This window comes from Tinamus guttatus, unplaced genomic scaffold (genome assembly GCF_059628265.1).
Source record: "Tinamus guttatus ecotype Peru unplaced genomic scaffold, ASM5962826v1 Tinamus_guttatus_pri_ptg000247l, whole genome shotgun sequence".
In the NCBI taxonomy this organism is placed as follows: Eukaryota; Metazoa; Chordata; class Aves; order Tinamiformes; family Tinamidae; genus Tinamus; species Tinamus guttatus.
The window spans coordinates 4,071,840-4,099,831 of record NW_028288781.1 but is presented as its reverse complement, the minus strand read 5'-3'; the positions used below and the strand labels follow the sequence as shown (position 1 = coordinate 4,099,831).

Genomic DNA, 27,992 nt, shown 5'->3' with positions numbered 1-27,992 from the left:
ATATATATATATGTAGAGAGAGAGAGAGAGGTGTGAGGCGAAAGAATTTAAGCTTTTCTATGAAATAACACATTTATAGTTGCGTGAGATAGTGCAACTGTCTATTTTTCCCATCAAACTGAAAATGTATTGACCAACTTCCTTATTTTCTTTTCTCAGAAATGACTACGCCAAACAAGACACCACCTGGTGCTGATCCAAAGCAGTTAGAGAGGACTGGTACTGTTAGAGAAATAGGCTCACAAGCAGTTTGGTCACTGTCATCCTGTAAACCAGGTAAAAACTTCCCCAAAAAATTGTAAACAGCTGAATGTAGTTTTTTTCTTAGCAAAACAAAAACAAAAATTTGCTTTTCGGTGAGAAGACATACTTTGTTCTTTATCTTTGACTTACGGAATAATAGATCCACAGTGTGGCATTAAAACTGCTTTGGTGTAAACTATATTGGGGGCTATTAGAAATAATTTTGGCCTAGTCTGCATTTGTTGCAGTTTGACAGTGTGTAGTTGTATCAGAAAATCCAACGGTGAAGAAATACATTAGCGAATTGGTTAGTCACTTCCAGAAGAGTGAAGGTGAATTTTTACTGCAGATTGAACTTCAGCTGCTAAGTGAAAATTGCAACTGATGTGGGCTATCAGGAAAAGAATGTGATTAGTAGAAGGCATTGATAGAGTAGGAAGAATGAAGATATGGAGTTCCTTTTTTTTTTTTTTTCTTTTTTTTTTTTCTTTTTTTTCTTTAGTTTGATAAAATTAGTTTTTAGGAATACTGTCACTGAGGTGTCTTTTTTGGTATCTTTGTTGCTTGTTTTAGGTATTTACTAGTTCAAAAAAGTAATAATGTAATTCAATATAAATAGATAAGATTTCAGCCAGATGTAATATTATGATAAAAGAACAATCTTTGTCAATGGCTTTCCTTTAGTTTAACAACGTGATTATAGACCAGGTGTAAAGGCCTGACTATAGAGTATTGTTCTTGCAGTTATTCCAGGTTACTACTTACTGTTTGTAACACCAGGGTGTGCTGAGTGATTTCAAATCTCAGTCCTAAATAGGAGATAAGGATGTAAAGATAGTCTAGTACTAAGGTTTTATTGTCAAAGTTTGCTGTTCCAGTTTTATTACAAAAATGCACCAAAACTTGGGTATTTAGAAATACTTCCTTCCTTGTTATAACATGGGGTATGTGTTTTTTGGTTTATAACTTTGAGAACTGTTATGCTTGATGACTGTGTCACAGGATGCTGAGGATCATAATCTTTTCTTTCTTTCTTAGGTTTTGGAGTGGATCAGTTACGAGATGATAATCTAGAAACCTATTGGCAATCAGATGGCTCACAGCCTCATCTGGTGAACATTCAGTTTAGGTATTAAAATTACTCTGTATGGGCTAGGGCTTTTTGTATAACTTTGTATTGATCACTCTTTGCAAAGGTAGGAAGTTTGAAAGTGCAAGAATTTCTGAACTAATCCTGTTACCTAGCTGGCAGGTTAGCCAGTAAGACTGTGTGTATGTATGTGTATATATGTGTGTATGGACACCTGCACACATGTATGTATATTTTTAATGATGCTATAGCTGCTATGTCTAAGTTAGCAATAAAAGGAATGTAGTAGCTTGTAGTGGCTTCATATTTATTGAAGGTAAAATTTTGATCCTTTGTCTGTAGCTTTCTTTGCCTATAATTTGTAGGGTTGATAACAGTTTTTAAAGCAGGCCTGTATGATTTAATACCTGGCTGTCTGAGACCTTTTCTTACTCTATTATGCTGTTCTTAGAATGCTTTCAATCCCTTTCTTTTACCAAGCTCTAAGATGAGGACAGGCATTTGGGTCATTTTTCTGCTTTGCTCTCTGGGGAACTCTATAGCAAGTATAGCAACAGAGCTCATGTTCAGTAAGCGAAATGCACTAACATGGCATGATATGTCATGTGAGTGTTTTATTGTCATCTTGACCTTTCCTTGGATTTCTTAGTATACTAACATTTGCATTAGGCAGGCAAAAGGTAACAACAAAGGCCAACTGTGTGTGAAGTTAATGTGTAGAAGTACTCAATTGCTGTAGCACTAGAGATCTTAAAAACTAGTAGGTATGTTTTGCTTATATAAAGTTTTACACTTGAATCCTCCTTGTTACACAATAGCAACAAGCTCTTAATGAATATTTTACTTAGAATACTTAACATATCTTTTGTTGCTTCTTGCAGAAGAAAAACAACAGTGAAAACTTTATGTATTTATGCAGACTACAAATCTGATGAAAGTTACACTCCAAGCAAAATCTCTGTCAGAGTAGGAAATAATTTTCATAATCTCCAGGAAATCCGGGTAAGTCAAGGATGTTTCACTTTCTGTCTTAACGGTCCTATTTTACTAGGTCACTTGGTTTAGTAGAGAGGATTTTGAATGTGAAGTATGACAGTGCACTTGAAAGACAAAAGTAGCTGCATTTGTTCTGCTGCTTTCTTTTAGTTTTTATTCTCTAAATGTAGTGCTATTCTCTAAATGTTGTGTGCTATTGCCAATATGGTTATAATAGACTTGATATGCTGCTCCTGGAATGGGAATGAGTGTGATTATATATGTGTGTATATATATATATTTTTTTACTGAACAGGACTATGAAGTCAGTTGAACTTTGATCTCACTTCAAGTATCTACAGACCCCATGCATGGCATACCTCAAAAGGGAGGCTGTGTTTTGTTTTTGGGGTGTGTGTGGTGTGTGTTTCCCCCCCCCGCCCCCCCCCCCAGCTATTGCAATTCTAGGCAAAAAAAAAAAAAAAAAAAAAAAAAAACCAAAAAGCTTAACAGGTGAATTCAGGCTTTCTTCACAAATGGGTTACTTAGCTATTTGTTATCAGCAGAAATCAAATATAGGACTAGAGACTTCAGTTATGACTGTGTTATCCATGGAAGTATCATCCATGAAAATATCTTTGCAGTCAGGTGGCTTTAGCTTTAGGAGGCTGAGTATACTAGTGGTCTTATTTTATTGTCTGATTCAAAGCTCCTTTTGAAGTTCTGGCAGAAAAGCTGGAAATGTAAGGCCTGATCATGAGTTACGCTAAAGTGTTTGTCTTCTGCTGGCTGAAGAATCTTTATATTAGTGACAGTCTGTATAGTTGCTAGCAACTGACTGCAGTTACTATTGTTGTTGAGACCAGAGCAATTGCAACACTATTCTGAAGCCATTTAAAGAAAGACACTAATATAAATTGGATGCTTAATGTAATTCAGTTAGATGTGTTGATAAGATATATTTTATTTACAGCTATTAGTTCTGATCATCTGCAATTTCTTGTGTGTGTGTTTGTTTTTTGTGTTTTTTAGAGTAGTCACTATTGTATTCCTTCTGAAATGTGCATATAATATTTTTTGTCTTCTGTCTATAGGTATTGCAAAATCCAATTTCTAGTTCTGTAAATGTAGAAATTTGTTGCTTAATTTCTAACAGGACATAACAACATGCTACGAAACCATGTTTTGGCTAACATTTCTTTTTTTATGCATACTAGGCTGTAGTAAGTCAAAAGCAGTATTTATCCATGGTGATACCTTATTTAAAATGACTCAAATCTGATCACAATTATTCTATTAGAAAACCTTTCTACAAGCTTCGCTAATAATTACTTTTGTGGGTATGATAGTGTTTTGGTACATAGTAAAAGTAGATTTAAAGCAATGATGATCTTCATAGGAGCTGGCCTTGTGAGCTAATTGGGTATCTCATTAGCAGCAGGTATCTTGGACGATTTTGAGTTACTGTAATCTCATAAGTCAGATTCCTGATCTCAAGAGCTTGACAGCTACAACCTCATACATTGTGGGAGCCTTTAGCTTACCTCTCTTATATGGAGAATATTGCAGAAAGAAGTATCAGCAGTGACTAGAAAAGGAAGATATGAAGTATTTCTTTGGGGGTGAGGAGGTAATTTATTTTTTTATATACTTTTTTTTCCTTTGTTTGAAGACACAAGAAGAGCAATGACCTGTAAGCAGAAGATTGGAGATGCAGTGGGCTTAAGAGGTGTGGTAAACTCATGCCTATTTTACAATGGCACTGAAAATATATTCTTTCCTGATTTGTAGTGTGCTGTCAAGTTTGGGGTATTGTACCTTTGTCCTAAATCTAAGAGCCAAGGGTCTTGCACCATTTATTTTTGTAGTAATGCTTTGAAAAGAAATGAATCCTCACCTTAAAGTACCTTTCGCTAGCTGGGTATTCTGTCTTTTAATTTCCTTAGTTACAGGATTTGGGAATCACATGCTGTATAATAGAGAAAACTCCATCTTTTCCTTGTTAGGCTGTGGTTTTGTTTTCAGAGTGTCCACTAGATGTCATTGTGGTCCTTAATTATCAGTTTTCTGATTTTGTGTCTCTGTCTACTTATCAATAATGGTTAACCTTCTGTGGAAGTTTACTACGACATTCTGCATATAACTTCAGTAACATAAAAAGCTTCTTAAAAAGTAGTAAGCAATCGCTTCTGAGGGTATATGTGGCGTTAAAGACCCACACAAATATAATGCACGTATAGAGATATTTCGAATTTAAATGCTGTTGTTTATAAGCATATTAGTCTACTGCTGTTTTTTCAGGCTATATTTCATAATTTTTCCATCTTAAAAATAAGATTTTATGCACAATGTAATTTATAAAATACTAGTAATCTTTTCTGTATTTCTTTTATACTATATTAATGTGGCTGTAATATGTTGCATGAAACCAGTAATTCTCATTCATATGCCTTCTCTGCCTCAAAACTGAGCAGAAAATATGGTCAAGCTGCTTACCAGTGGCATGTAATACTTTACCATAAAATATTATATTCATGACTAATTTTGTGGCCTTTGTGGTGATGGTTTTTATATGTCTTAATCAAGTTTGATATTCAAAATGTGTTTTTGTGTTATTCTTCAATGCTGAAACTTCATTTTTTCTTCAGCCTCTCTGACCCAAAGTTATGTCATGAAAGCATTGTGAATTCTTCGGTGCTAATCTACTTAATTATACAGTGATTCTGTTGGTTTCAGGACTGATTAACTGAGTGGAAAATCCTACTAACTCGCTTTGCTTTTCCATGGACGCTTGCTTGGCTTGTAGTATCTAATGAAGATACTATGATGCCCTCATGTCTCTTCCTAAAGGTCTAATTCTCAAGGGCAGTATTAGGTTTCAGGTTAGGCTAGGTTTTGTCCCTAATAGGGGATTAGCTTCAGTATATAGAGTCTAGTTTGTAGGTATGTCCTTTTTGGAACTTAAGATGAAGCATTTGAAGCATTTTCTCAATGAAAGATTTTCCTCTGAGATGTCTATCCTGCAGTTGAGAACTGTCTTTGTAATGTGGCAGAATTCCCTGCTGAAAGAGCTACAATTAAGGTGTAGGTGCAGGTGGAAGCTTTCTCTTGAGTCCTTTCTCTGTGTTTGTATTATAGCAGTCAAGTATGAGGAGCAAATAACCTCATTTCTGGTTCCAGAGGTCCTCCATTTAGTGGGACAGTCAATTTGGTCTGCAGTAGCATTTCTGGAGCAGCATCCAAACTTCAGTGCATGATTTGTGTTACTGCACTTTCTCAAAGTGTGAAAGTAATCTGCTGTAAATGATATGAGTGAAAAGGTTACTGCAAGAGACTTCTGATCTCGTCAGGTGACACTGTCTATGTCGGTAACTCTCCAAGACATTCAGGACACCTGTAGTTCATCCCCCTTTAAACAAATCAAGTGCTATGATGTCAAGTGCAAGTAGGATGTCAGAGTGAGTTCACCTTAATGGCTTTGTAACAACAAAGTGCTTGTAAACTCTTCTACCAGCCAGTTCTGCATCTTTGGTATAAACACTCTGAGGTGTGAGACTTTCTGAAAGTGATAACTGACTTTTCATACCAGTTCACATCTGAGAAGACTCTGATGCTTAATTCCAAAACTAAAGCTGTTTATTGAAGTAGAGGCTCTGAAAAGAGACCCAAGAGTTCCATATTCTGCTCTGCCCCTTTATGGAACACTGCCATAGAATGCAGCATACGTGTCTGTGCAGTAACAAGAGAAGGCGATAACATACTTACAGATGAGACACTCTAAGAAAAAAAAAAATCATAGAAAGGGTTTTCTTCTATGCATTTATCTGAAAACATGATCTTTTTGATTTTAGAGCTGTTCCTGTTACGTCTTCTGGTTCAATGTGTGTTTTTCCTCTAGATTACTGTAAAATGAGCTTGATGCTAATTGTATTTTGTTTATGTTGAGAAATACATTCAAACTTTGTGCTATGTATGATTCTGTATAATAAAAATGTTGTTAGAGTTGTTAAAACGTATAGCTTTGCATTTAAGACTTTGAGAGAAATACTTTGCCTATGCACATTTCAGGGATAAAACATTCAAACTGCCACCTGCTAATATATACTGTTTTGGACAGTGACTCCACAAACACTGTTCTTTTCAGAGATTTTCTTCCAATTCATGGTGAACCTCACAGACCATTTTCTAACTGTTACTAATGTGGACCTGATTGGTCTAAGGTTAAATAAGCTGGAATATATTTTTTTTCTGTCTATTAGCATTAATTCTTTACTAAATCCAATTACACATGTGTAAATGATCTAAGACAGAATGACTATAAGTTGCCTCCTATTCCAGTAGAAAGGCACAAAGATGTTTCTGTTGTGATAAAGTCTTACAGTTTTTTGATTTTGACTTGGAGGATGTATATTTCTTAGTTGTTTGTCTGGTCCGGGAGAGCCAACAAGATTTGTGATAGAAACAAACTGTTGTTGCTAGTCATGGTGTTGCTGTGTGGACTCTCATCCTTTCATATTGCCTGAAGGTGATGATAATCCATCTGGAGGATAAGATACCTTGATGCTCAGACCCAAAAGCGAGTGAATTGCACTGAAATATCCCAGTGAGAGAAGAGTGGCAGGCCATGAATATGGTCTGTTTATGCAGTAGGGCAAGTCTGCATGTGAAGAGCATCATGGCTTCGTGCAACTTAAATGAGCAAGATATTTGTCTCTTCTGGAAGCTGTTCAGTCTGAAGTAGTGCTGCTGAAACAGGGTAACTTCCATTGTTAGCAAACAGCCTGTATAGGTGTCCAGTGATCCTCTGCCTCCCAGTGATAGATAAGCCTTATGTGCAAAGAAGGTGCTTTGCCACTGGGGGTCCTTTATAGCAGACTCTGCACTGAAGAATGATGCCAGTTTTGACACTTCTTTTTGGAAGAGGCTAAGTTGCTGTGTGCTTTATTCTTGGAACAGAAGCCTGTTTAATGTGTGGGTCCTTTGTTTCAGTTTGTTTATCAGGCAATATGGCTGTGTTGAGTAGCCATCTATTTTGTTTTCAATTTCTATTTGACCTTTTTTATTAATTTGTGTGTTGTGTCCAGATCCTCCAGACAAGTGCTGCAATGTCCCTGCTGGCATGTTGTTGTTGGTGTTTTTTTTTTTTTTTTTGGGCAAGCACCACGGACAGGGATTCTTCTTTGCTGGTATAACAGATGCTGATCTAGAGCAGGGAATCATCTAGCACTTAAGAACTGCACCTAAACTGAGGAGCTTTTAAGGATGTTAAGGAAGTCTGCACCCCACTTTGGTCTCTTTACTCAAGACTGTCCATTTATTGTGGTGAAGGCTATTTCCAGACCTCTTCTGAAATCCACCAGCTGACATTGTCATCCCGTTTTCTGTATGGGAAGTAAATTTAAATATGAGGAATGAACAAATGCTAACTTGTTATAGGACTACTGAATCAAGAAAATATACTTCTGGGATCTCTGTTCAAATATCTTCTCAGGTGTATTTTATGCTATGTTGCTCTGAACCTGGAGTGCTGACTTGTTACTGTTTTGTTTAGATCAGACTTCAGGTACTTCAGTTAGGAACTCTTCCTCCCTGATCTCAGTTTTCTTCTGTAGAAGAAAAGATGCAAAGATCCAACCCCCAATTGTTTTTCTGATTCAACATGTTTAAGAATTTTTTCAGCCTGCTAACTAAACTTCATAGTAAGTTTGTGAATGGATACATTCAGTTTTAATTTCATTGTCTGCCTCTAGAATACTCCACAGGTGAGGCTATCATACCTGGCTGTTTTGATTGTTATCTTGCTGTTTTGCTAGTTGGCATGGATTTACTGTCTTTTGGATGCAAACAGCATCTGTGGCCTGCATCTGAAATCAGCCAGTACTGGAAATCTTCAAAAGTCTCTTTTAAAAAAAAGAGTCTGCAAAAATCATGTTACCGTTTGTTCATCAGTTCAGTATGGATTTTAAGCTATTCTCAATTGTTCTGCATAACTTTTTCAGAAAAGTTATACTTATAAGTAGTGCTTTAACATTAATTAAATAGATCCTATTGAAATTTAAAATACTCTGTACACTTTTACATTATTCACCAAATTGTTAGCTTTGCAGAATCCATATTTACTTGATTGTTATTGCTGTGATTGTTTCTTGTGCTACAGAGTTCCTGAGTGGTGACAGTAGGTTTTTCAGTTTTTGTGGCAGCTGCACAATGTCCCAACTTGGTAGAATATATCTACAAAAGACTGCCAATTTTCCATGATAATTTAACCTCTTACCTGCTTTATATCTCTCAAGGCGTTAGGGCAAACTTGAATACTGAAGAGCAGTGTACTTTGAGGCTAGCCCCTTTACAGTGACTAATTAGTAAAAGTGAAGAAGAATCTCTGCTTTTCAAGAAGATTTTGTGCAATATAAGCAGAGCACAAGTATGTGATAAGTTTTGTGAGAGACTGGGCTCCATTACTTTTGCTCTTGGCATATTTCATCAGCAGCATGTCTATCACTTGTCTATCATGATTATCATGATATCACATGTCTATCATGATTAAAACTGCTTTTTGGCTTAAGAAAACTTCAGTGAGAGCTGTGTGTTGTGTGTGAGGTTTTCCTCTCCTACTGAATTTCTACATCTGTTCTTGTATGTGTGTGAATGTGTCTTGTCGGATTTTTTTTTTTTTTTTTGCTATTAAAACTTCTGTTATGCTGGTTGCTTTTGTGAAAGCGTGTAGGCCCATTTTATGTAGCCTTTAACCCTTTGTGCCACCAACAGCATCTGCTTTTTTCTTTATGTTTGGATAGAACAGAGATGCTGATCTGTGTGTCTGATAATGTTGTAAACTTTTTGGAGCTCCTAGGGAGAGCAATCAAATGCTCTTTCGCCCATAGGAATGGATCTGAATTAGGTATAATAGATTATATCTATTTAAAACAGTAGCCACTCCTCCACTCCCTGTAATTCAAGCTGTAATCAAACTTACGTACTATCAGGCTGAGGGAATGAAATTGTATTTTTCTTTTACATTCCCAAAATGTAGTGAAACCTCTAGTGGGACAGTTGTGTTTACAAGAGTAACTGGCTGCTTTCAATTTTGGGTTATAAATGTGCTTGCTTGAATAAATACACTGAGCTATCAGACAGAACAACCAATAGTTTGTTGGACTAATTGACCTTGTCAGTATAATAGAAACACTTGCAAATAAAATTCCTACTGCCAGCAAAGTTGCAAATGAACACCCCTGAAGAAGCTGTGTGTATCCTCTAGCTATCTTGGAATGCAGTGATTCAAGCAACAGACGTGGGGGGGAAATCATTAACTAGGAAAAAGTTTTTATGTACCAACATCTTTGAGTAATCTTTTTCATAGCATAAGGCTATATGCATTCCTAAAACACTCTGGATAGGGAAAGTAGACTCCTTAATGTTATATTTTCTAGCAGTTGTTACTACTTCTAGCCTATCTCGATTTCTCTTGTACGATTTGTTTTTCAGGTCTGGTTTTATTGTAGTGTGCCCTTTTTAAAAAAGACAGGGATGTTTGGCTGGTAACCACAGCATGTTGTAATGAGGGTGGAGTATGTTTGTCACTCTACAGTAATGGCTGGCTTGCATTAATGCCAGTGTCCAGCACCATGCATTCTGTAGCAGCATATCTTTCCAAATATGTTTGTGTTGCATGACAATGGAAAAGAATCACAGTAAATAATAAATATGTGGATTTCCAAGCAAAGTGTGCTAGAATCATTTTATTTAACTAGTGATGAGAATCATGCATCTCTCTTAGAGAGAAATATTTCACCCCAGAAATGTCTTCATACATAAACTACTTAAAATGAACTAGTAGTATATATGATGCGTCCTTTATAAATGTTGGATCATTTCACACAGGTCAAAACAGTATTTAAAAAAATGAAAGATATAGCCAACTTCACTGTGTACTCTAAAAATGATTTTTATTTTGGTTAGAAAATAAAACAGGAAAGATGGCATTTGGAAGAAGTCTGGAAAAAGTTTAGTTGGCTCTTGAATAGACTTCAGAGTTGGGGGCTTAAAAAAAAAAAAAAAAAGCTTGGGAGGCTAGAGGAGGAGAGGAAGGATGGTATATTTCACCTTAAGTAAGAGACAATGTGTAATAAGGGATTTTGTGGTTTTACAGCTCGGTGCATGTGTTTGAAAGCTGTTCTCTCAGCAACGTGGGTGGCAGGTTATGCTACCATATAATGTATTGTAGTTGGCTCTCCACACTTGTCAGGGTTAGCGTTCAACCATTCGGAAAATTTTCCCATTGTTCTATCATGTGAACCAAGGCTAGTGTTGAATTCCCAATAACCTTCTGCAGGGGAAAAAAGGAAGCTTAATTAGAAAGTCTGAAATTTGATTAAGTCTGTTAATGTCCTTTTCTACGATTTAGGTGCTTATCTGCAAATGCAGTTAATTTTTCATCAGAAAGCTGAAAAACAAACTTAACACAGCCCTGCAGTTGCTTCAACGCTTTTAAAAGCGTTGTATACTCAGTTCTGTCTGTCTTCAGCATTAACACTCTATTTCCATCTTAAACATGTTTGCTTTAGATGGATCATAGATTTTGGCAGCTACTGCATTTTTAGCAAATAATACTGTTTCTAGTAAGAGTTGCAAAAAAAAAAAAAAAGAGAGAGAAAAAGAAAAACTGTGTGTGAGGTCCTTGTAAACTGAACCTTGGGAACGTTATGTTATTTCTGTATTTTCCCTTCTTTTGTGCTTCTTCTCTATTTGTGTCATGGTTATAAATTTTATCATTTGAAGCAGAGAATTAAAAACACTTTTAGTGATTCCTGTAACTTAAAGAGAATGTTTGTTTTATGTGTATTTTTTTATTTTTACCTGTTATTTCAGAGGCTGGCATGTAGAGAAGTAAGCAATTATGGTATTGAAATTCCATTGTGCCAGCACCTTCAGGGCATAATCCAAAAAAAACAGAGAAATTGCCTGCTGGGTTGTATGCAGTATGCTTCTGTGAACATCAGTGTCTGCTGTTCACACATCATTTTTTACTGAAAGTTCCTGTTGGAATAAAGGTTCTGTGTTTGGAGAGTGAGTGCCCTGGGATATTTGTTGGTCCATGTGTTTCAAAGTTTGTAGGGATTTCTAATTGCAGTTTACCAGGATAGGCTCATTAGATACTTCTTGCAGATAATCATTAATGCTTCAAAAGTTTACAGATCATCATTAATGCTTCAAAAGTAAGAGAAGCAAGCAGAGGTTTGTTTTTTAGTACTATAAATATTATATCAAGGGGAAAAAAAGATGCTCTTTGCCACTGCATTTAAGCATTCTGCTTAAGAACAGAACATGACAATAAGGAATGAGGGGTGTGTGTGTGGGAGAGAGTTGATGGCATGGCAGAAGAGCAACTCAAATATTTAACTTGACTGTTTCAATATTTTATCTCAATTCCTTCTCCCTCTCTGCCCCATTTTAAAAAAATGTGCATTGATTAACTGACACTTAAAACAGCACAGTTGCATCTAGTATTTCAACTGATGCTGAGTTTAAGTGGTTAGGCTAATGTGGACTGTCTTCATGACACTAAATTGAATCACCCCTAGTTGATCAGAATTCAGTTTAACTAAATAACCAACTTGAATTTATTTGATTGTCTTCACTGACTTAATTGTGGGAAGTAAATCCCAGAAGGATTATTATGCGATTTCAGACATCACAGAGGGTTAAATGAGTAGTGAAAGGTCAAATCAAAGATTGATGCTGATCTCCTTTTAGGTGTTTGTAGTAGTCCAGTATAAAAAAATCTTCAAAGAAGAAAGCAAGCCACTGACATTTAATGTGGGTTAAATATAAGAAAAGAAGATATAACAAGAATGAGAATTTCGGGATGTATTAGAAGTTCTATGCTGCTATCTCAGCTGGTACTGAAGCTCAGCATGCATCATCTCTTTCATTTTGGCAACCTATAGGTAACAGCAGTATCTAGTAACACCCTGTGGCTGTCTTTGCCACTTTGCTTTAACAGCTTACTAGTGAGAGTAGGGAAAGTAGCCCCACAGAAGAAACTAGGAGTAAGTTTTTCTGCCATTTTCTGGCCTGTGTGTAGCTTCAAGGGTAGTTCAAGAGAAAATATTATCTGGCAGAGGGTACCTAGAATAAATACAACATTCTTAGGCAAGGTCAGTGACTGTTTTGAATTTAGAACTCTTTTTGAGACTTGCACACTCTCCTTTCGAAAGTTAGTCTTTCTCCCTTGATTGCTAAAATGATCTTTTTTCAGTCGTTTTCTAATGCCTGCATGGAGTTTTGCTCAGAATATCACTAAACAGTGTCTATATGGATTTTTTTGTGAAGTTTTGCAGAAATTGGATATATGTTTATTCTGTTCCCTGTCTTAAGTAGCCCATGGAAATGCTTTCATAGACCTAAAGTATAGGTTATTTTTTGTCTGAGGACTGTTCTCTACCCTGGTCTATAATAATACAATCAAGAATCAGTAAAACCTTTTCCAGATTTTCCAGTTGTTCTGCAGAAGGACACAAATGAGGTGGAATGAGTGGTAATTTAGCATTTGTGTCTTGGCTTGGGGATATATCTTCTCTAGCCTGTTTAATCTAATTTCTGAATTAGGTTTACCCTTTCCTCCTATTTTGTTTTATAATGAATTCTAGAATGTTCCATGTGACATTTTAAAAGAATGCTAACAAGTAAATTTTCTTTTTCCTGAAACTTTTTAAATCACATTCAGCGATTTATTAATCTTATCCTCAGAGGAGGATGGAGATTTACTTGTAAAGAGATTAAGCAGAGTACGTATCCACTAGACTGACATAAATGTAATCCAATTTCAACAGTGAGTTACTTATTTCATATTTGTAAGCAGTAAAATCATGTCCTATAGCATCTCTTCTTTTGGAGGTCAGTAGGCCCATGGTGATCAAATTTCATTTGACAGGTTCTTCTCTTTCTCTTTTCTCCTTTCTTCCCTCCCTCATTATCCTAAAAGAGCATATAAGGTAGAATTGCATTTCTATTCTCATGAGTTTGTCATCTGTTGGATGCAGCATTAAGGCTACCCATGATTATTCTTTTTAGGAGACTTTCTCCTGTGCAGTAATATAATTATCCTAACTGTATAGCTTCATGTAAATTCTTTTTTTTTGAACTGTTGGATCTTAGTGGGTTGGTTGCATTTGGTGTGGTGGCTTTTTTTTTTTTTTTTTTTTTTTTTTTTTTGTCAGATGTGATTCAAGGAATTTTTGACTCCTGGAAAGGAATTAACAAATAGAATTCATTCCGAGTGAAGCAAAGTCCAAAATTGGACCTCCTCAGTAAATAAGGAAACTTAGTCTTGCATTTTCCATATGGGTTGGTGAGAAAACCCAAGCAAGAGGTTAAACAAAGGAAATTTTGTGTCAATCCAAAATCAAATGCTTCCATTGGGCAGCAGTCCTGATTCTGGCTTTGCAAATTCATGGAAATGTAGTAAGGTGGCTTTAAAGCTACCCGCTGAACCTCTGACAGACATGCTCCTATTTCTCCTTTAAACTTCATTCGTAAGAAATATCTTCAGTGAGACATGTTTATGAACTTGGAAATTTTCTCGGATGAGACCTACCATTGCATTTTAAGTTTAGACAAATAGTTTTCATAATCATATATTCTTTGAATTCGGAGTTATAGCTGCTCTGTATTCTTGAACTGTTCCTCTATATTTGCTTGCTAAGCTGGTATACCATAACAAGCCTAGGTAATGTTGCAGTATATCAGATTTGCCCCACTCACCTTTTTGAATGTCTGTTTGGGTCATCAGTTAAATCTTTATCCAGGTGTAAAAGTGTTAACACTTTTTCTGTATTATACTGCTGCAGGAGTTATTTGCATAGATTTAAGGTCTTTAATGTCTTACCTCTAGGAGAGGCAACAGAAGTTTCCAAGCTATCTTCTGTCTTCTGTGCTTCCTCAAACAAATTTCTTTTGTACATTTTTCTTAATAAAGAAATATCTCTCTTGGCGATACAAGATAAACATTTTTCAGTAAGCCCTACTTTCTGTTTTGTTGTTCTCTTGCTGGCAAGGAATGAGTAGGAGATACTTTATTTGGTAGCAGTTAGGTATATTATTTTATTAAGGTTTTGTTTTGCTAACATTTAAGGTCACTCAGGAGCCGCGTTTTTGAGTAACAGATGTTGTGTTAGATCTATATAGTTTTGTGTGACTATCTTCTGGTAGAAGAATAAAAATATGGTTCTCTTCAGTGTGTAGTTAAGAACCCTATTTGCTAAGGGAATAGTTTTCATTGTGTTACATGGACATTCTTTCCTCCTTTCAGGGGGTGTTAGAGATCTGCCTGCTACTATTGCCGTAGACATTTTTTTGTGATGCTCCACATTACTCACTTCGTGAAGCATTCTAACAATGTCTGGGATGCAAAGTGTAGAGCTTAAAATTTAATAGTTCAGACTAAATTTTTTTGGATGAATTGATACAAGACTAATTTGGCATACCTAGATTTTCAGACACTTAAATGTTGAATATTCATTGCATAATTTGACTTTCTTTTTTTCCAAATACTTTTTATAAAACTTAACTGTAGCTATGACTAGAGGGACTTCCTGGGTATAGCTAAACAACTTTGAAAATAAATTATGAGCTGATTTTTTCTGCTTTCACCCAAACAAAATGTTTCCATTATATATGTTAAAACAAATGGAAACTTCATATATTGGAAGAAAAATCAGTTTTTCATCAGTTTGCAAAATCTTATACCTCTGCTAGTAAAAATATTACGGGACCATAACTAGTGATCTTATATTCACTTTGTAATAAATCTATGCAGTGTATCCATTTATATTGTTTCTACTTATTGCTTTTTATTTGATAGAACTCAAGTTAGTTCTAGTAGCAGTCTTCCTAGACATTGATAGAACCTCTTGCTTTATGCTCTGTCTCCTTGTTTCAGGTGATACTTTTTTTTTTTTTTTTTTTTTTTTTTTTTTTGTCTTTAGGGTCATCTTGTGAATGACCACCTCTTGAAATGTAATTATTGTAGGATTTTTTTCTTTTCCAGAGATTTCTAGCTTGTTACTTATAGGAGTTTCTCCTTCCTCCTTTTTCTTACAGTGCTCTGATGTTCTGTTAGGCTTCACAAATGGCAGCTGCCCAAATTACCACCACCTTATGCTTCCATTCAATCTTCAGACCCACTTGTAGTCTAAATTCACCTGGATTTCAGATTCTCGTGTATATGGAAGTCTCCTTTTCTGTAGTGTGTTCCACTGCTCTTCCTTAGTCTGTTTCTTTTTCCTGTATATCTGCTTTTTACTTTCTGCTTTCTCACTCCATGATTTAGCCTGATTCACTTCAGTAAGTGGCTCAAGTGCTGCCATTTTCCTTAAGAGTTTCTTGACTGGCGTGAAAATTGTGAGAGATGATCTTTCTCAGGTAGATGCTGTTTTTGAGGTTTTTAGATGTCAGTGCAGGAGTAGGTTGTTTCTTTTAAACTATTTAGATGAAAGTTTCTGCATTGGGTGGAGAGATGAATGTGCTTAAATGTCTTAGACATTTGAGAACTCAGGATCTCCTTAAGTTGCTGATCACATTGGAAGATGCAAGGTTCTCTGTTTGCTTGGAGAAGAAAATTAGACAAGCAGTCTATACTTTCTCCTCCCTAAAGCAATTAGAGTGTTTGTTATCCAACAGCATATCGGCTGTTGAGTATTTTATTTCCTTGACTATGTAATCTGTGGTATTTTACATTCTGGTTTTGGAATATGTGTTTTGTGTGCTCTGGAAATTATTACAGGCATGTTCAAGGCTTACAAACACATTAATCTTAATCATTAAGGATAACCAGACTTTTCATTTGAAGAAGGTGGAAATCTGGCAGTAGTTTGCAAGACTGAGAATGTTAGTGAATTTGGACAAGCTTTACCTGTTTAGTAAGCAATGGCAGAGAATTTGAGCCATAGCATTTAGCAATCCAGATTTCTTTGAAGTTATTGGAAGTTGCTGCAAAATTCTTTATCTTTGTTCTTAGGGAATTTGATCTTAACTGTAGCTGTAAAAGTTGTAGCAGTGATATTCCAATAGCTAGACTAGATGTGGAGAGGTCTTAGAACGTGAGGTCAGAGAGAACAGTCCATTTGATAAAGAGAATAAGCTGACAGAGGGGCAAACTAGGATGTCTGGTATGTGTCAATGCTTTGCAAGGAGACTTTTGGTAGTTTTTGGGGACAGGAGCAAGAAGGCTTGATTCTGGAAATAATATTGTTAGCACAAAATATTGAGAAATGCTGCTGTATTCTTTCGTGTTCCATAGTTGAATGAACCTGGCTTGAATGAGTTTTGTTCTGTAATGTCTGGGAATAAATTGAATTAAGTTTAAAATTTAACTATCTAAAATCAAAATGATCTGTAGACTTTTAGAACATCATATACTTCAAAAAATAGTTTTTCCTTTTATTGTGACTAGATATAGCATGAGGGAGGGTAAGGAGGGTGAGGAAACTGAAGTCGTTTTATGTCCAGTAATTAAATAAGGCACAGGTCTGCAAATAACATTTTCAAAGACATTTTGAGTAGTACGTTAACCTTAGCTGCCTTTAAACTGTGTGCCTCGTTTCTTTTCTTACGAAACCTTAGGCCACATCCTGACCCATATTTTGGTAAATCTGTCATTAAATGATATTTTGGCCTGTGACTAGAAAGTTTAAATGCAGAAAGTACTACCTGTAGAAATGTCCTACTACTAGGAATTTTTGCCCAAAGTATGATTTGTCACAGTCAGTCTCAGGTTTGTCATAGGGTACTTATCTGTTACATGCTATCTTCTGTATGTAGTAATTTGTCTGTAAACTAAAAAATGAACAGCAAGAACACATTTTAGGGCTGAATTGCTTTTCAAGAGTTAAAAGATGTATGACTTCACTAAATTAGGCTTGCGGGTTTTTTTTTTTTTTTCCTAAAGAATGCAGTGCTGTCTGTACATATGCTAGTAATGTATCTGTAAAAAATAAAATTTGCAGTTTCCTTTCTCACATGTGCATCTGCAATATGATAATTTTATTTGGGTGGTGCCCTGGTAAAAACGTTGTGTATTTTCCCTACATTGTCCCTCTGAGAATGCCTGTATTATGCAGAGCTCAAAGATTTGCAGCAAGTCATAGTTGCTTTTCCTACCATTCACTTCTTGAGACTAGACTCTCCAGGTACTGTCTGTTTCAATGTCTGCAACACAGACTTTAAAAAACTTAGGTACCAGAAGTAGGCAAACTGGAGCAGAAAGTTTGTTTTGGGCTGCATTACTTATTTTTGATGCTGTCAGCCAGACCACCACTCTAGAATGTAAGCTCAAGAATTTTTTGCTGCTTTTTCAGCTTCAGTGTACTATCTGCCAAGCTCAAGGGAAGTAACTGTTTTGCATTTGGAGCCAAGTCCCTGTAGGTCTGAAGGATTTCCCTTGGTAATAGGAGTCTTCTCAGACTTTAATAGCAATGCACCTGCAAACATATGGTGTTCCTAGATACTTTGACAGCTGCCAGCATAGAGCTGCAAATGAGCTCAGGACATGTTTGCTTTTCCTTTCTCTGCTCTTGACTGATTCTTAAATGAATAATGAAAATCATCTATTGTTAAATCAGAGATCCTAACTTTCACAACTGTTATGAATTATGTTGGTTGAAGATAGTATTTCTTCCAGGGATGGGTATCTGTTAAGATTAGATCTGTTTTGAGCTAAAGCCAAACTAGGTTTTGATGGCTAATTACTTAGCTAATTATTGCTGTTTAAAGGCTTGCGTTGACATGTTAGACCTTATGAACATATGCAACTTCATGGTAGACTGTCACTTTCTTTGTATTTATTGATTTAGTCCCTTTGCTTTCCAGAGGGATAAGGTAGAGGGTTTTAATATTTTTCTTATGTTCCAGTGGACAGGATAGAATGAGAGGCACTTCTTTAATGAGAATTTATTGATGTGTCAAGCATAGACCATCACATAAAAGCTCAGGTGACCAATCTATAGGAAAAATAGGTTTGGACAGTTGATTCACAACTCTGGTATCTTGAAAATCCTATCTACCATTTTTGCCTATCTCGGAAACTTTCTGTAAGTTTTGGAATCTGTCACATCTTTTTTTGTTATGAGTTGAGGTGCTTATACATAATCTTTTTTAGATCATTACAATTTTGTATGTGCAGGGTTTCTGTGTTCCCAGAGATTCTTTCTCAGCAGAATCTGTGGCAAATTCCTGATGGTATCTATAGATTCATTTTCTAGAGTCAAGACTTTTTTCAGTCAAATTTCAGAGGATGAAGTATTCCAAGATTGTCACCTAACATCCTATTTTTTTCTTTCCTTTTGCTTGTTTTTCTGCTTCCCAGAGTTAAGTAGATGATAGTTCCTCCAACTGCAATGAAGTAAGACAATTTTGCCTGCTCTTCCATGGTAGCTCTGCATTTGTCAGGCTATTCATCTCTCAGATTGCATGTACCTGATTTTGGGCATACTGCTGGCAGGCACTCTGACCAGATAGGTGCAGGACCATGAGTACAATGTCCTGGTGGTGGTTAGTGAAGTACCATGGACAGGGTCCCTCTTCTCAAGGCATAGGTCTGAACAATCTATATATCAATGTAGGGGACTTCAAGTGAAATGATTTCACCTGTCAGTTTTTCATGTGGGCAATTCAGTAGAGCTGTGGCCATTTTTCAAGTGTCAGTATTTATGATTCTTTATCATCTCATGCTTTTGAAGCTACTGTTCCTTTGGGGGTCCATGTCATGACAGTCTTGGTGTCCCCATTATATGTGTGGTTGTACTTTGTTTTCTCCCATTTGACAATTAAGTTTGTATGTGTTTATTCACCATAGGCTTTTCTAGTCTGAGACTTAATTGGCGTGCTCTCAAGACTTCCATGGATTAAATTTCAATGCTTTGTTTTCTGTAATTTTATTCATGTTGTGGTGTGAAATTCTGTTTGGATCAATCAAATACATTGAGACTACATTGTCATCACAGGAACAGGTTGCCCAGAGAGGTTGAGGAGTCTCCTCTGAAGATACACAAAATCCACTGATACTCAAAACCCACCGTGATTCTGTGCACTGTGCTCTAGATGCCCCTGCTTGAGCAGGGGGGTTGGACTAGGTCATCTCTAGAGGTCCCTTCTGACCTCAGCTGTTCTGTGGCTTCATATCACTGTTTCTGTTGCATGGCCGTGATGAACTGGTATTGCTGCTTAGTTTGCAAGTGAAAACAGTGAGTTGGATTGGGGGTTTGGGGTTGTTGCTGGGTGTGTTTTTGTTGTGTAGTAGATTTTAATTTGGGACCAGTCTTCAAACAGGCTTGTCATTGCTGGTATTGTGTGAAAAAAACTGTTCTTTGTGCAGATCTTTGTCTACACTAGTTCTATCCATCAGTGAAATTTCATATGCACAAAAATTGCTTGTGAGCTTTCAGTTATACTTGTTTAGAGAACTTGTTTGTAACACTGATTTAATATCTCATTTATGCTAAATGTTACATACTGTTTTAAAATAAAATCCTGTGTGGCTTGAGTTCTCTTCCCCTCATTCTGCTCCTTTGCAAGTTGTCAGGTGTATTTAAAATTTGGCAAGTCCTATTTTGAAGGATGAGATAGTCACTCATAGTGGAGTAACACTGCATTAACTGATGCTTTCTTCTTTTGAGGATATAGCTCCTGTCTTTGGGTGTGTATTCACAGTGAAAAACACTCAAGATGGTAGTGAGAACTTTTTGCTTTATAGGAGATTTTATAAAGAATATTTAAATTTGTGAGACTTTTTACCTCTAATTCAGAAATGAGTAAAATAAAAACAAGCTGTGGGTAACTCTGAACATGCATATATTGTCTCTTACAGACAGTTTAATTTTGTAGACTTGGGACATAGGATTATTTGACCATTTATACTTGTACAAATGATTTTGAGAGGATTCAGCAAGATATGCTGAAAAATAAGTGCAAATTGAAATCAGGTTTAATGAACTTTTTTCCCCTAAAGTATTTGGCATTTACATAGCATTTCCATATTGTGTTGCTGCTGCTGTTGTACTGAGCTGATGGAACACTGATCAAAATCAGGCTCAGGTATTTATTTTGTCTCAAATATTTATTGTGCTTGTGTGTGCAATTGTTTTTCTTTTAATCGGATACAATTTTTTGATATCTAGGCATTGGACTGTTTTCATCTTCAGCAGAATATACCAAAGAAAAAGATTCTTTAGAATATTTTGCAGGGATCTTTTCCAACCTCCCCAGTCTTTCCTAAAATTATTTCTCTTGAGTCATTTAAACAAAATAATGCTTATGTATAAAATGAATCTGTAGCATTTGCATGTTTCACTGCCTAATAATAGCTGCTTCTACAGCCTGCCTTCTCTCTGCCCAAAATCTTCTTGAGTGGTGGGCTGAGCTCCTCTTGACTCTTCAAGAACTACTGTTTGGAAGAATGGAAGGCTTCTGTTACCTAATGGACTAAGTGTGATTTCTTGACTGTTTAAGGAGGTGACTGTTTAAGACCACAGAGTCACCTCCTTAGGTGGTCGTTGCTTCCTTAGAGCAAAGCAGTGTGCTTTTCACAGTGCGCTCTTTGAGTATGTTTCTGTGTTTCTTGCTAAGCTGCTCATGTGGTGTCCCTCCTTTGACTCACTTGGAACTTGGGAAGTTTCTTTTGGATCTGCATTGCCTTTTTGCTGGAACTGGTGCATCACTGCTATTAACTGGTTCTCTTCCTTCCTAAGTGAAGTGATGGCTGAAGCCCAAACTCTACTACTTTGTGTGTTGACAGTTTCAATACTGGAATTATGCATAAGTCTATTGACTCTAAATCCTGGTAGCTACATGGTAGGGCATGGCAGTTATGGAAAGAAAATTTTGAAGACAGTCTGCCTTCTTTCTTCTAGCCAGTCATTGTGGGAAAAGTATTTGTGTAGCTGTAGAAACCATGGCTACGCAGGGAAAAGACTTTTCCATATTTGATCCCTTAGAGAAAATCTGTATTGTGATAAATACTTAATTTTTGAAAATGATGTTTCTTTCCTCTACAACTTTTTATTTTTTCTCTGCTTAAAAGAATACATTACTTATTGAAAGCACCTGCTGTTTTGAAAAGCTTTCTTTATGTAATTATAGAGAACTAGTAAAGCATATAGAACTATATCTATGCAGAAACCTCTAGCTTCTACTTTTAATTTCAAAGGTGGCTAAGTCACAAAAATGTCTGAAATATAATAAGGATTCGCATAACCAGTTTTGATACTTTTATGGCGTAAGTAGAAAGACCAAAATTAACTGTCGTTTGGTTTCACAGTATCTTTTGGAGGCAGTCATAGGAAATACATGTTGTCACTTTGATCTAGTAGTGGAGACAATCTAAAATAAAAATATGATGAGTTGCCAGCATCTTAAAGGGAAGTAAGTATGTTGTATTGTGCTAAAGCTGTAAGAGTAGCAGTAACTCTGAGTCTTGTGTTGTGGCATGTGTGTAGGAAGAATGTTTTTTCTCTGGAGGAGAAAAGTGAGATTGCTCTTCTGTTTTATATACACTTGGAGTAACTTATGCCCTTGGAATTTGGAAGCCTGGTCTAACATGGTCTGGAATGTGTTTATAATGGTTGTCAATTTGGAGAGAAAAAAAAAAAACAACACTTGAATGGTTTTATTCTTTCCTAGCCTTCACAAAAGGTATCTTCAGAAGACAGTAGAAGTTATACATTGTTTCAAGGATGCTTGATACTGCGAATAAACAGCTGAATATTAGAAACCCAGTAAAAGTAGCAGCTTGAATTAAATACCCCTTTGAAGAGACCACTGGGCCTAAAGATGGACCAAAAATTTAAGTAGAGAATAGAAAAAGCAATAGAAAAGATGTTTGCCTAAATTGTTCATTTAGGCATGACACAGTATGATTCTTGGGTGTGAAACAACTTGAACTGCTGAAGTGCTGGAGTTCCAACATGTAGCTATAAAGTACCAGGAAATGGGTATTAAATTGTGTGTGACACTAGAATGCTATGGGAATAACTGGGGAATGATCTAAGAAGACCTTACTGTCTTTTATTGGTAGATACTGTTTTAAGTAGTTGACTTTCGAGAGATCATAAAGGAGTTGCTACAGCCAAGACATCCCTGGATAAGAAAGCAGTAAGAGTTTATCCAGTCCTTGTTTCAGTTTATTGACCATCTAAAATTAGTATTTTTAGAAACTAGTGAAGACTTGCCAAATCTTATTACTACTTGGGAGAATTTATTTCAGTCTAATAAAGCTAACTTTTTGAGTTCATATTTTGAAATATATTTTGTGAGGGAAAGGCTGCGGTGTGATGTTGAAATTCTTCAGTCATTTTTTGCTGTCCATATTATAATACCTTTTCTATTGCCTATTTTATATGTTCTCTCACTTGTCTTCCTGCTGTTTGCAGGTAGCATGATTTGCTCAATTCTTTTTTGTCAAGCAAGCCTGCACAGTCTGCAAGCTGTGTGTTGGGGTTTTTTTTGTTTGTTTGTTTGTTTTCCCCTAATTGAGTTATCCAGCTTTAAGTTATTCTTTTGGGTCCAATTTATTTTGGAAATGTGTCTTTCATGACCACTGCATCCATCCTCTCTCCCGTACTGCTGTTAGACAGTTTAAATGTGACAAATCAACAATGAATAAGTAAGATAAATTAGTTCCTAACGTGTTTTTGAAATCTGTGGGTTGGCTAGAGGAGAGTTAAGTGCTGAGGAAAAAGTGCCTCATCTTCTCAGCCATCCTCAAAAGCAGCAGCAGCTGGCTGGCCAGGAGGCACACTGTTGCTAGTTGGCATGTTACAAACTGATCCCAGGTGCCCTTTTGCTTGTCGTACCGACCAGAGTGGAAGCACAGGGTCTGTAGTGGGCATCGGCGATAAATGTGCAGACAAAACCATTTCACTAGCTCTGTTCTTCTGGAAGATCTTGTTCTGTGCAGCTGTTCTACTTTGCCTCAGTTTAGTCAGGGTAGTTTATGCCTATCTGCTGCTCTTAGCCTCTTCATGCTCTTAAGTGAGTTGTATGCTGTCTATTTAGCTTAAATGACTAATGCAAATAGTTTTATGCTGCTGCAAAAACATTGATAATTTTCTTTCTAAAGTGAAGGAAGAAGTATGTATGGATGTTGATTTCCTCTTAAAGTATTGGTATCTCATTTTCTCGTATTTCTGAAGTCTAAAGTCATTTCAATAATCATCTTTTGATGATTTGCACCTTGCATGATCAAACAGTCATTACTTGCAATAGTAACTTTGCCAAATGTATATGGAACTCTGTAGACACCTCTGAACTCAAGACAGTGATGAAACCGTGCTATTATATTTGGGGGAAAAATCCCTTGGTAATATTTTTGCTTTGCTTTTCAAAATAACATGTATTACTGGAGTGAAAGTACGTCCATACATAAAGCTATAATGCACACAGAACAAAAAAAATAAAAAAGCAGTGGAGGCAGAACAGGAGAAGCAATAGATAGGAGTATATAACAGCAGCAAAGGACAGGTGAGTCTGACTTTCCATTTCAATTTTTACCCCCTTATTGTTCATTCTTTTTGTTTTATTTTCCTCTTTGGTGCTTTTTTGGACAATCAGTCATTACAAAATTTAGCTTACAGACTTGAGAGTAAGCTCTTAGCATATTATAGTCTAGAGTTGCAGGAACTGTCCTGCTTTACTAACATTTTGTTTTTCCCCCCCCTTTTTTTTTTTTTTTTTTTTTTTTTTAACTTTTCTGGTAAAAAGTGTATAGATTAAAATCTGGAATTCTTTGTCTATTTAGGTAATTAGTAACATAGCTGATATTTAAAACTTTCCTGGAGATCAGTTAATTGTGACCGAATCTTACTCAATGGATGACCTGCATATGAAAAAAAATTACAAGGCAAAAAAACTTTAAAATGTGGCATTTCTTCATGGTGAACTTCTGCTGGTGAGTCAAGGTAAAACACCATTAAAGGTGGCTAGTGCTTTTAAGGAATAGCATTAACAGCAGAACAACTAAAACGGGTTAGTGTTTATTATTATTATTATTATTATTATTTTATTCTAGGTAGAGCTGCTAGTGACACCTGTAGTGAAGGTTGCACAACCTATCTCATTATTAGGCTTAACTCTCAGTTACTTCATAACTTGCCAAAGTTCAGTTCAGACTGAGAGTTTCCATGCCGGATGTCTGCTTTGGGTTGAATTTTTTTTGAAAGTTTCAGCCATAACAGTTCTGTTCCAAGAATAAGGCTGGTGAAAAGTATGTTTTTGCTCATTTGAAAATATTCTGGTGTCCTTTTTCTTTGGTGGTTCAGTGCCCCCAAGCTCCAAGGCAGGGATTTGAAACTTGGCAAGAGTTCAGCCTTTGTGTTGAAGATGTGCCTTTTGCTTCTTTGTAAAAATTCACTCTAACTTCCCGGCTGGTTTACAAGGCTTTGAAAGATTGCCATTTGCATGAGCTTAATAAGAAATTCTTAACTTCTCAGCAAGCTTCCTTTAGATTCTGTTCACACTGGGAATGCTCCAGGCAGAGCTGAGCTGGGTATTTCATCCTATTTCTGCTACAGATTGTAATGGCTGGAGCTGGCTGCTGACATTGAACTGAGAGCAAACAATCTGTCTTGTACTACTACTGCCTATTCCATGTCATCCATGTCCATGCCTATTCTTTCCCACTGCTGTGGGACCTGGATCCTTTGAAAGATGGAACTCTTTCACTTGCCAGAAAGAACCTGACTTCTCCGGAGGGGAGGAATTAAGAATCATGGTATAGAGGCGGATGGAGGTGTGTATGCAAGAAAGCAGAGACAACCTCAATCAAAGCAGAGACCAGAGAGTCTAGGTCGCATTGGAGAAATTGCTGAAGATATGGGTGATGATTGTGGAACAAGGACTAGTAGCCAGGAATGAAAAAGAAATAAGGACAGATCAAAGACAGGTTGGGATGGAGTGGAACAGATTACCATACCCTTAGGGAAATGGAATAGAGGAGCCTTTATCAGAGTGGATAACCTTCTGGATCTTTAGTAGAACTCCTGATCTCTGCAGAGCTTGTTTTGTCATAGTGAATGTGTATTGTGTTGGCAAAACATCCCCCCTCTTTCCTCTTTCTAGAGGATGCTCCTAGATGATGGTAATTATTAGCCTGTTTTTAAACTTAAGCACTTGAGTGGGTCTCAAGACTTGAACCATTCTGCTGAACTGTCAGTGTCGTGTGTGGTGTTTTTTTTTTTTTTTTTTTTTTTTTTTTAAAAAAAAAAAAAAGGGGGGGGTGGAAGTTACACCTAGAGGAAGTTACATTATAGGAATGCTATTTAGGTAGCCAAGAATATGGTCTTTTTTGGGTTTTTGAGTTTTTTGTTTTACTTTTAAATCTAGCTACCTCAGACTTATTGCACTTAATGTGTTACTATACAGTCTCTAATTCCATCACAAGACTTTTACCAACTTTCCCCATTCCGATCAAATAGTTGCATCTTGGAAGAAGTCAATTTTGAGGATGAGTCCAGGGTTCAACAGTGAAGGATCTCTTCGTTTGTTACAGAATTTGGTACATGTGCAACAAGGGAAGCAGAAGAGATTTTAGGATTTAAAAAAAAGTTGACTTTGTGGCTAAGACATTTGCATGCTGCTTGAAGAGTTGTGAGCAATCTGTGTTTTAGTCATGGTGTTTTTACAAGATGCCCTTAAGCAGCATTATTCATAGGATGCAACTCGTGTGTTCTGCATGTTCCAGTGACTGATTTGAGATTTTCAGAACTGTTTAACCGTAAAGCTGCAAATAAATTTCATGGGAACTAAACATCATACAAAATACTGTTACTAAGATCTTTACAAGATAGATCTGGAATATCTCAAGGGATATTGAAACTAAGGGATATTTGCTCTAAACTGTCTGTTTTCTCTTTTTACGGATGTAGAAATTATTTGTCCCACAGCTGTCAAAAAGCTCAGGAATAAATTGATAGCCTTTTCAGCAGGAATGAAAAATAATATGCTATAAGTACAGCATATGACCACTTCCCATTGATTAGGGAGGAAACAAAGCATAATAAGTATGTATTTAAAAACTATATCTTATTGCAGTAAGGAGGACTTAGTAAAATTACACTGGCAACTTTTACAGCTTTATGACCCCAATAATTCTTAAAATAAGTGTGACTTTCTCTGGGGATGCAATATGCATCCAACTTCCATTTGTAGGAACACTCTTAATTTTGCCAAACTCTTTGGATCTCTTGTGGTTCTGGACCACTGGTCATAATTCTGCTGTTAGCAATATCTGTAGCAAGAAAGAGTACAGATCAGAAATAATTGAATCTAATAAAACTGAGGGTGTCAACATATAGAAAGTGGTATATTCCATGGTTTTCCAGTCTTTGAAAGCTTGGTTATCTATAACCTCTCTCTTTCTTTTTCCAAATCGTAAGTCTTTATCATATAACTTGTTACTGTGAATCTAGTCCCTTCTCAGCATGGACATGGAAAGGATACTTGGTCTAAACAGTTGGCTGCAATCTCAACCATGATAAGTTTCCCAATGTAAGACTGCTCTACAGTACATCATTTGTTTCACTTTGTAAAACCAACTGTTGCCTGAAGTGTAATATAAAAAACAAACAAAAAAAAATCTGTCAGATTTTATAAAGGGACAGGGTTACACAACAAAGCAGCAAAGGGAGCTTTCAGGAAGTCTAGAGGCCCCATGAGACAGTGTGCTGGTATGTCACTGACGTGAGTGAGTTAAAAGTCTAGTGCTTGTTTGTTTTGACATCAATTTCTGTAGAATTAAATTGAAAAGGGGAAAAAAAAAAGAACATACTGCACTTATAAGAAAACCAAGATAAAATGGACCTTAGGATGAAGTTAAATGGCTATAGAGGAATATTAATTAGCTAGGCATCTGTCTTGACACACAGCACCAGGTAACTGCATGTGAAGGCTGTGACCTGTCCTTTATTTGTCTTCTCTGTCACCTTCCTCTTCTCCACTCCCCCAACAATTTAAGGACTTCTGAAAACTAAAAGGTTGTATTGATTTATGTCCAAATATATCATTCCACTGTGATTCAGTTTAGACTGGATTGATCTGGATTGTTTAAACATGCATCATTTCTTTCACCTTCCTGACTAATCTTTTACAGTAATCTTTATTTTACTGCTAGAGCGGTAGAAATGGGCTAGAGCGCAAAATAATGGCCCACTTCTGAACGGCAAAAGCAAATGCAGCTAGTAAATTGAACGGCATGCAGTTACAACAGCAGCAGTAAGCTGTTTGTGAATCTTGAACTGTATTATTTCCGATTCATTTGGAAAATAAAATGACCCATGAGACTCTGTTTCTATGTGATATTTATATAAAGTATGTTAATTGTTCCTGAATGTTTTGTTTTTTTTATCTTGTTTTTTTGGCAGCAACTTGAATTAGTGGAGCCAAGTGGCTGGATTCATGTTCCTTTAACAGATACTCATAAGAAGCCTATTCGCACATTTATGATTCAGATTGCAGTTCTAGCTAATCACCAAAATGGAAGAGACACTCACATGAGACAAATCAAAGTGTACACCCCAGTGGAAGAGAGCTCTATTGGTAAATTTCCTAGATGTACAACAATTGATTTCATGATGTATCGCTCCATAAGGTGAACTTTCTTGATGAGAAACAATAAAAGTTTTCTTGATGACAC

At 36.4% G+C, this 27,992-nt stretch overlaps 1 protein-coding gene across 1 annotated transcript; it reads left to right on the top strand.

The window, feature by feature from the left end:
• Window positions 1-87: 87 nt before the first annotated feature.
• ANAPC10 (anaphase promoting complex subunit 10) lies at window positions 88-27,968 on the top strand. Its single transcript, XM_010228246.2, has 4 exons — window positions 88-276; window positions 1,282-1,372; window positions 2,215-2,335; window positions 27,721-27,968. The coding sequence occupies exons 1-4, from the start codon at window positions 162-164 to the stop codon at window positions 27,949-27,951; spliced, it is 558 nt and encodes a 185-aa protein (XP_010226548.1). The 5' UTR covers window positions 88-161; the 3' UTR covers window positions 27,952-27,968.
• Window positions 27,969-27,992: the final 24 nt, after the last annotated feature.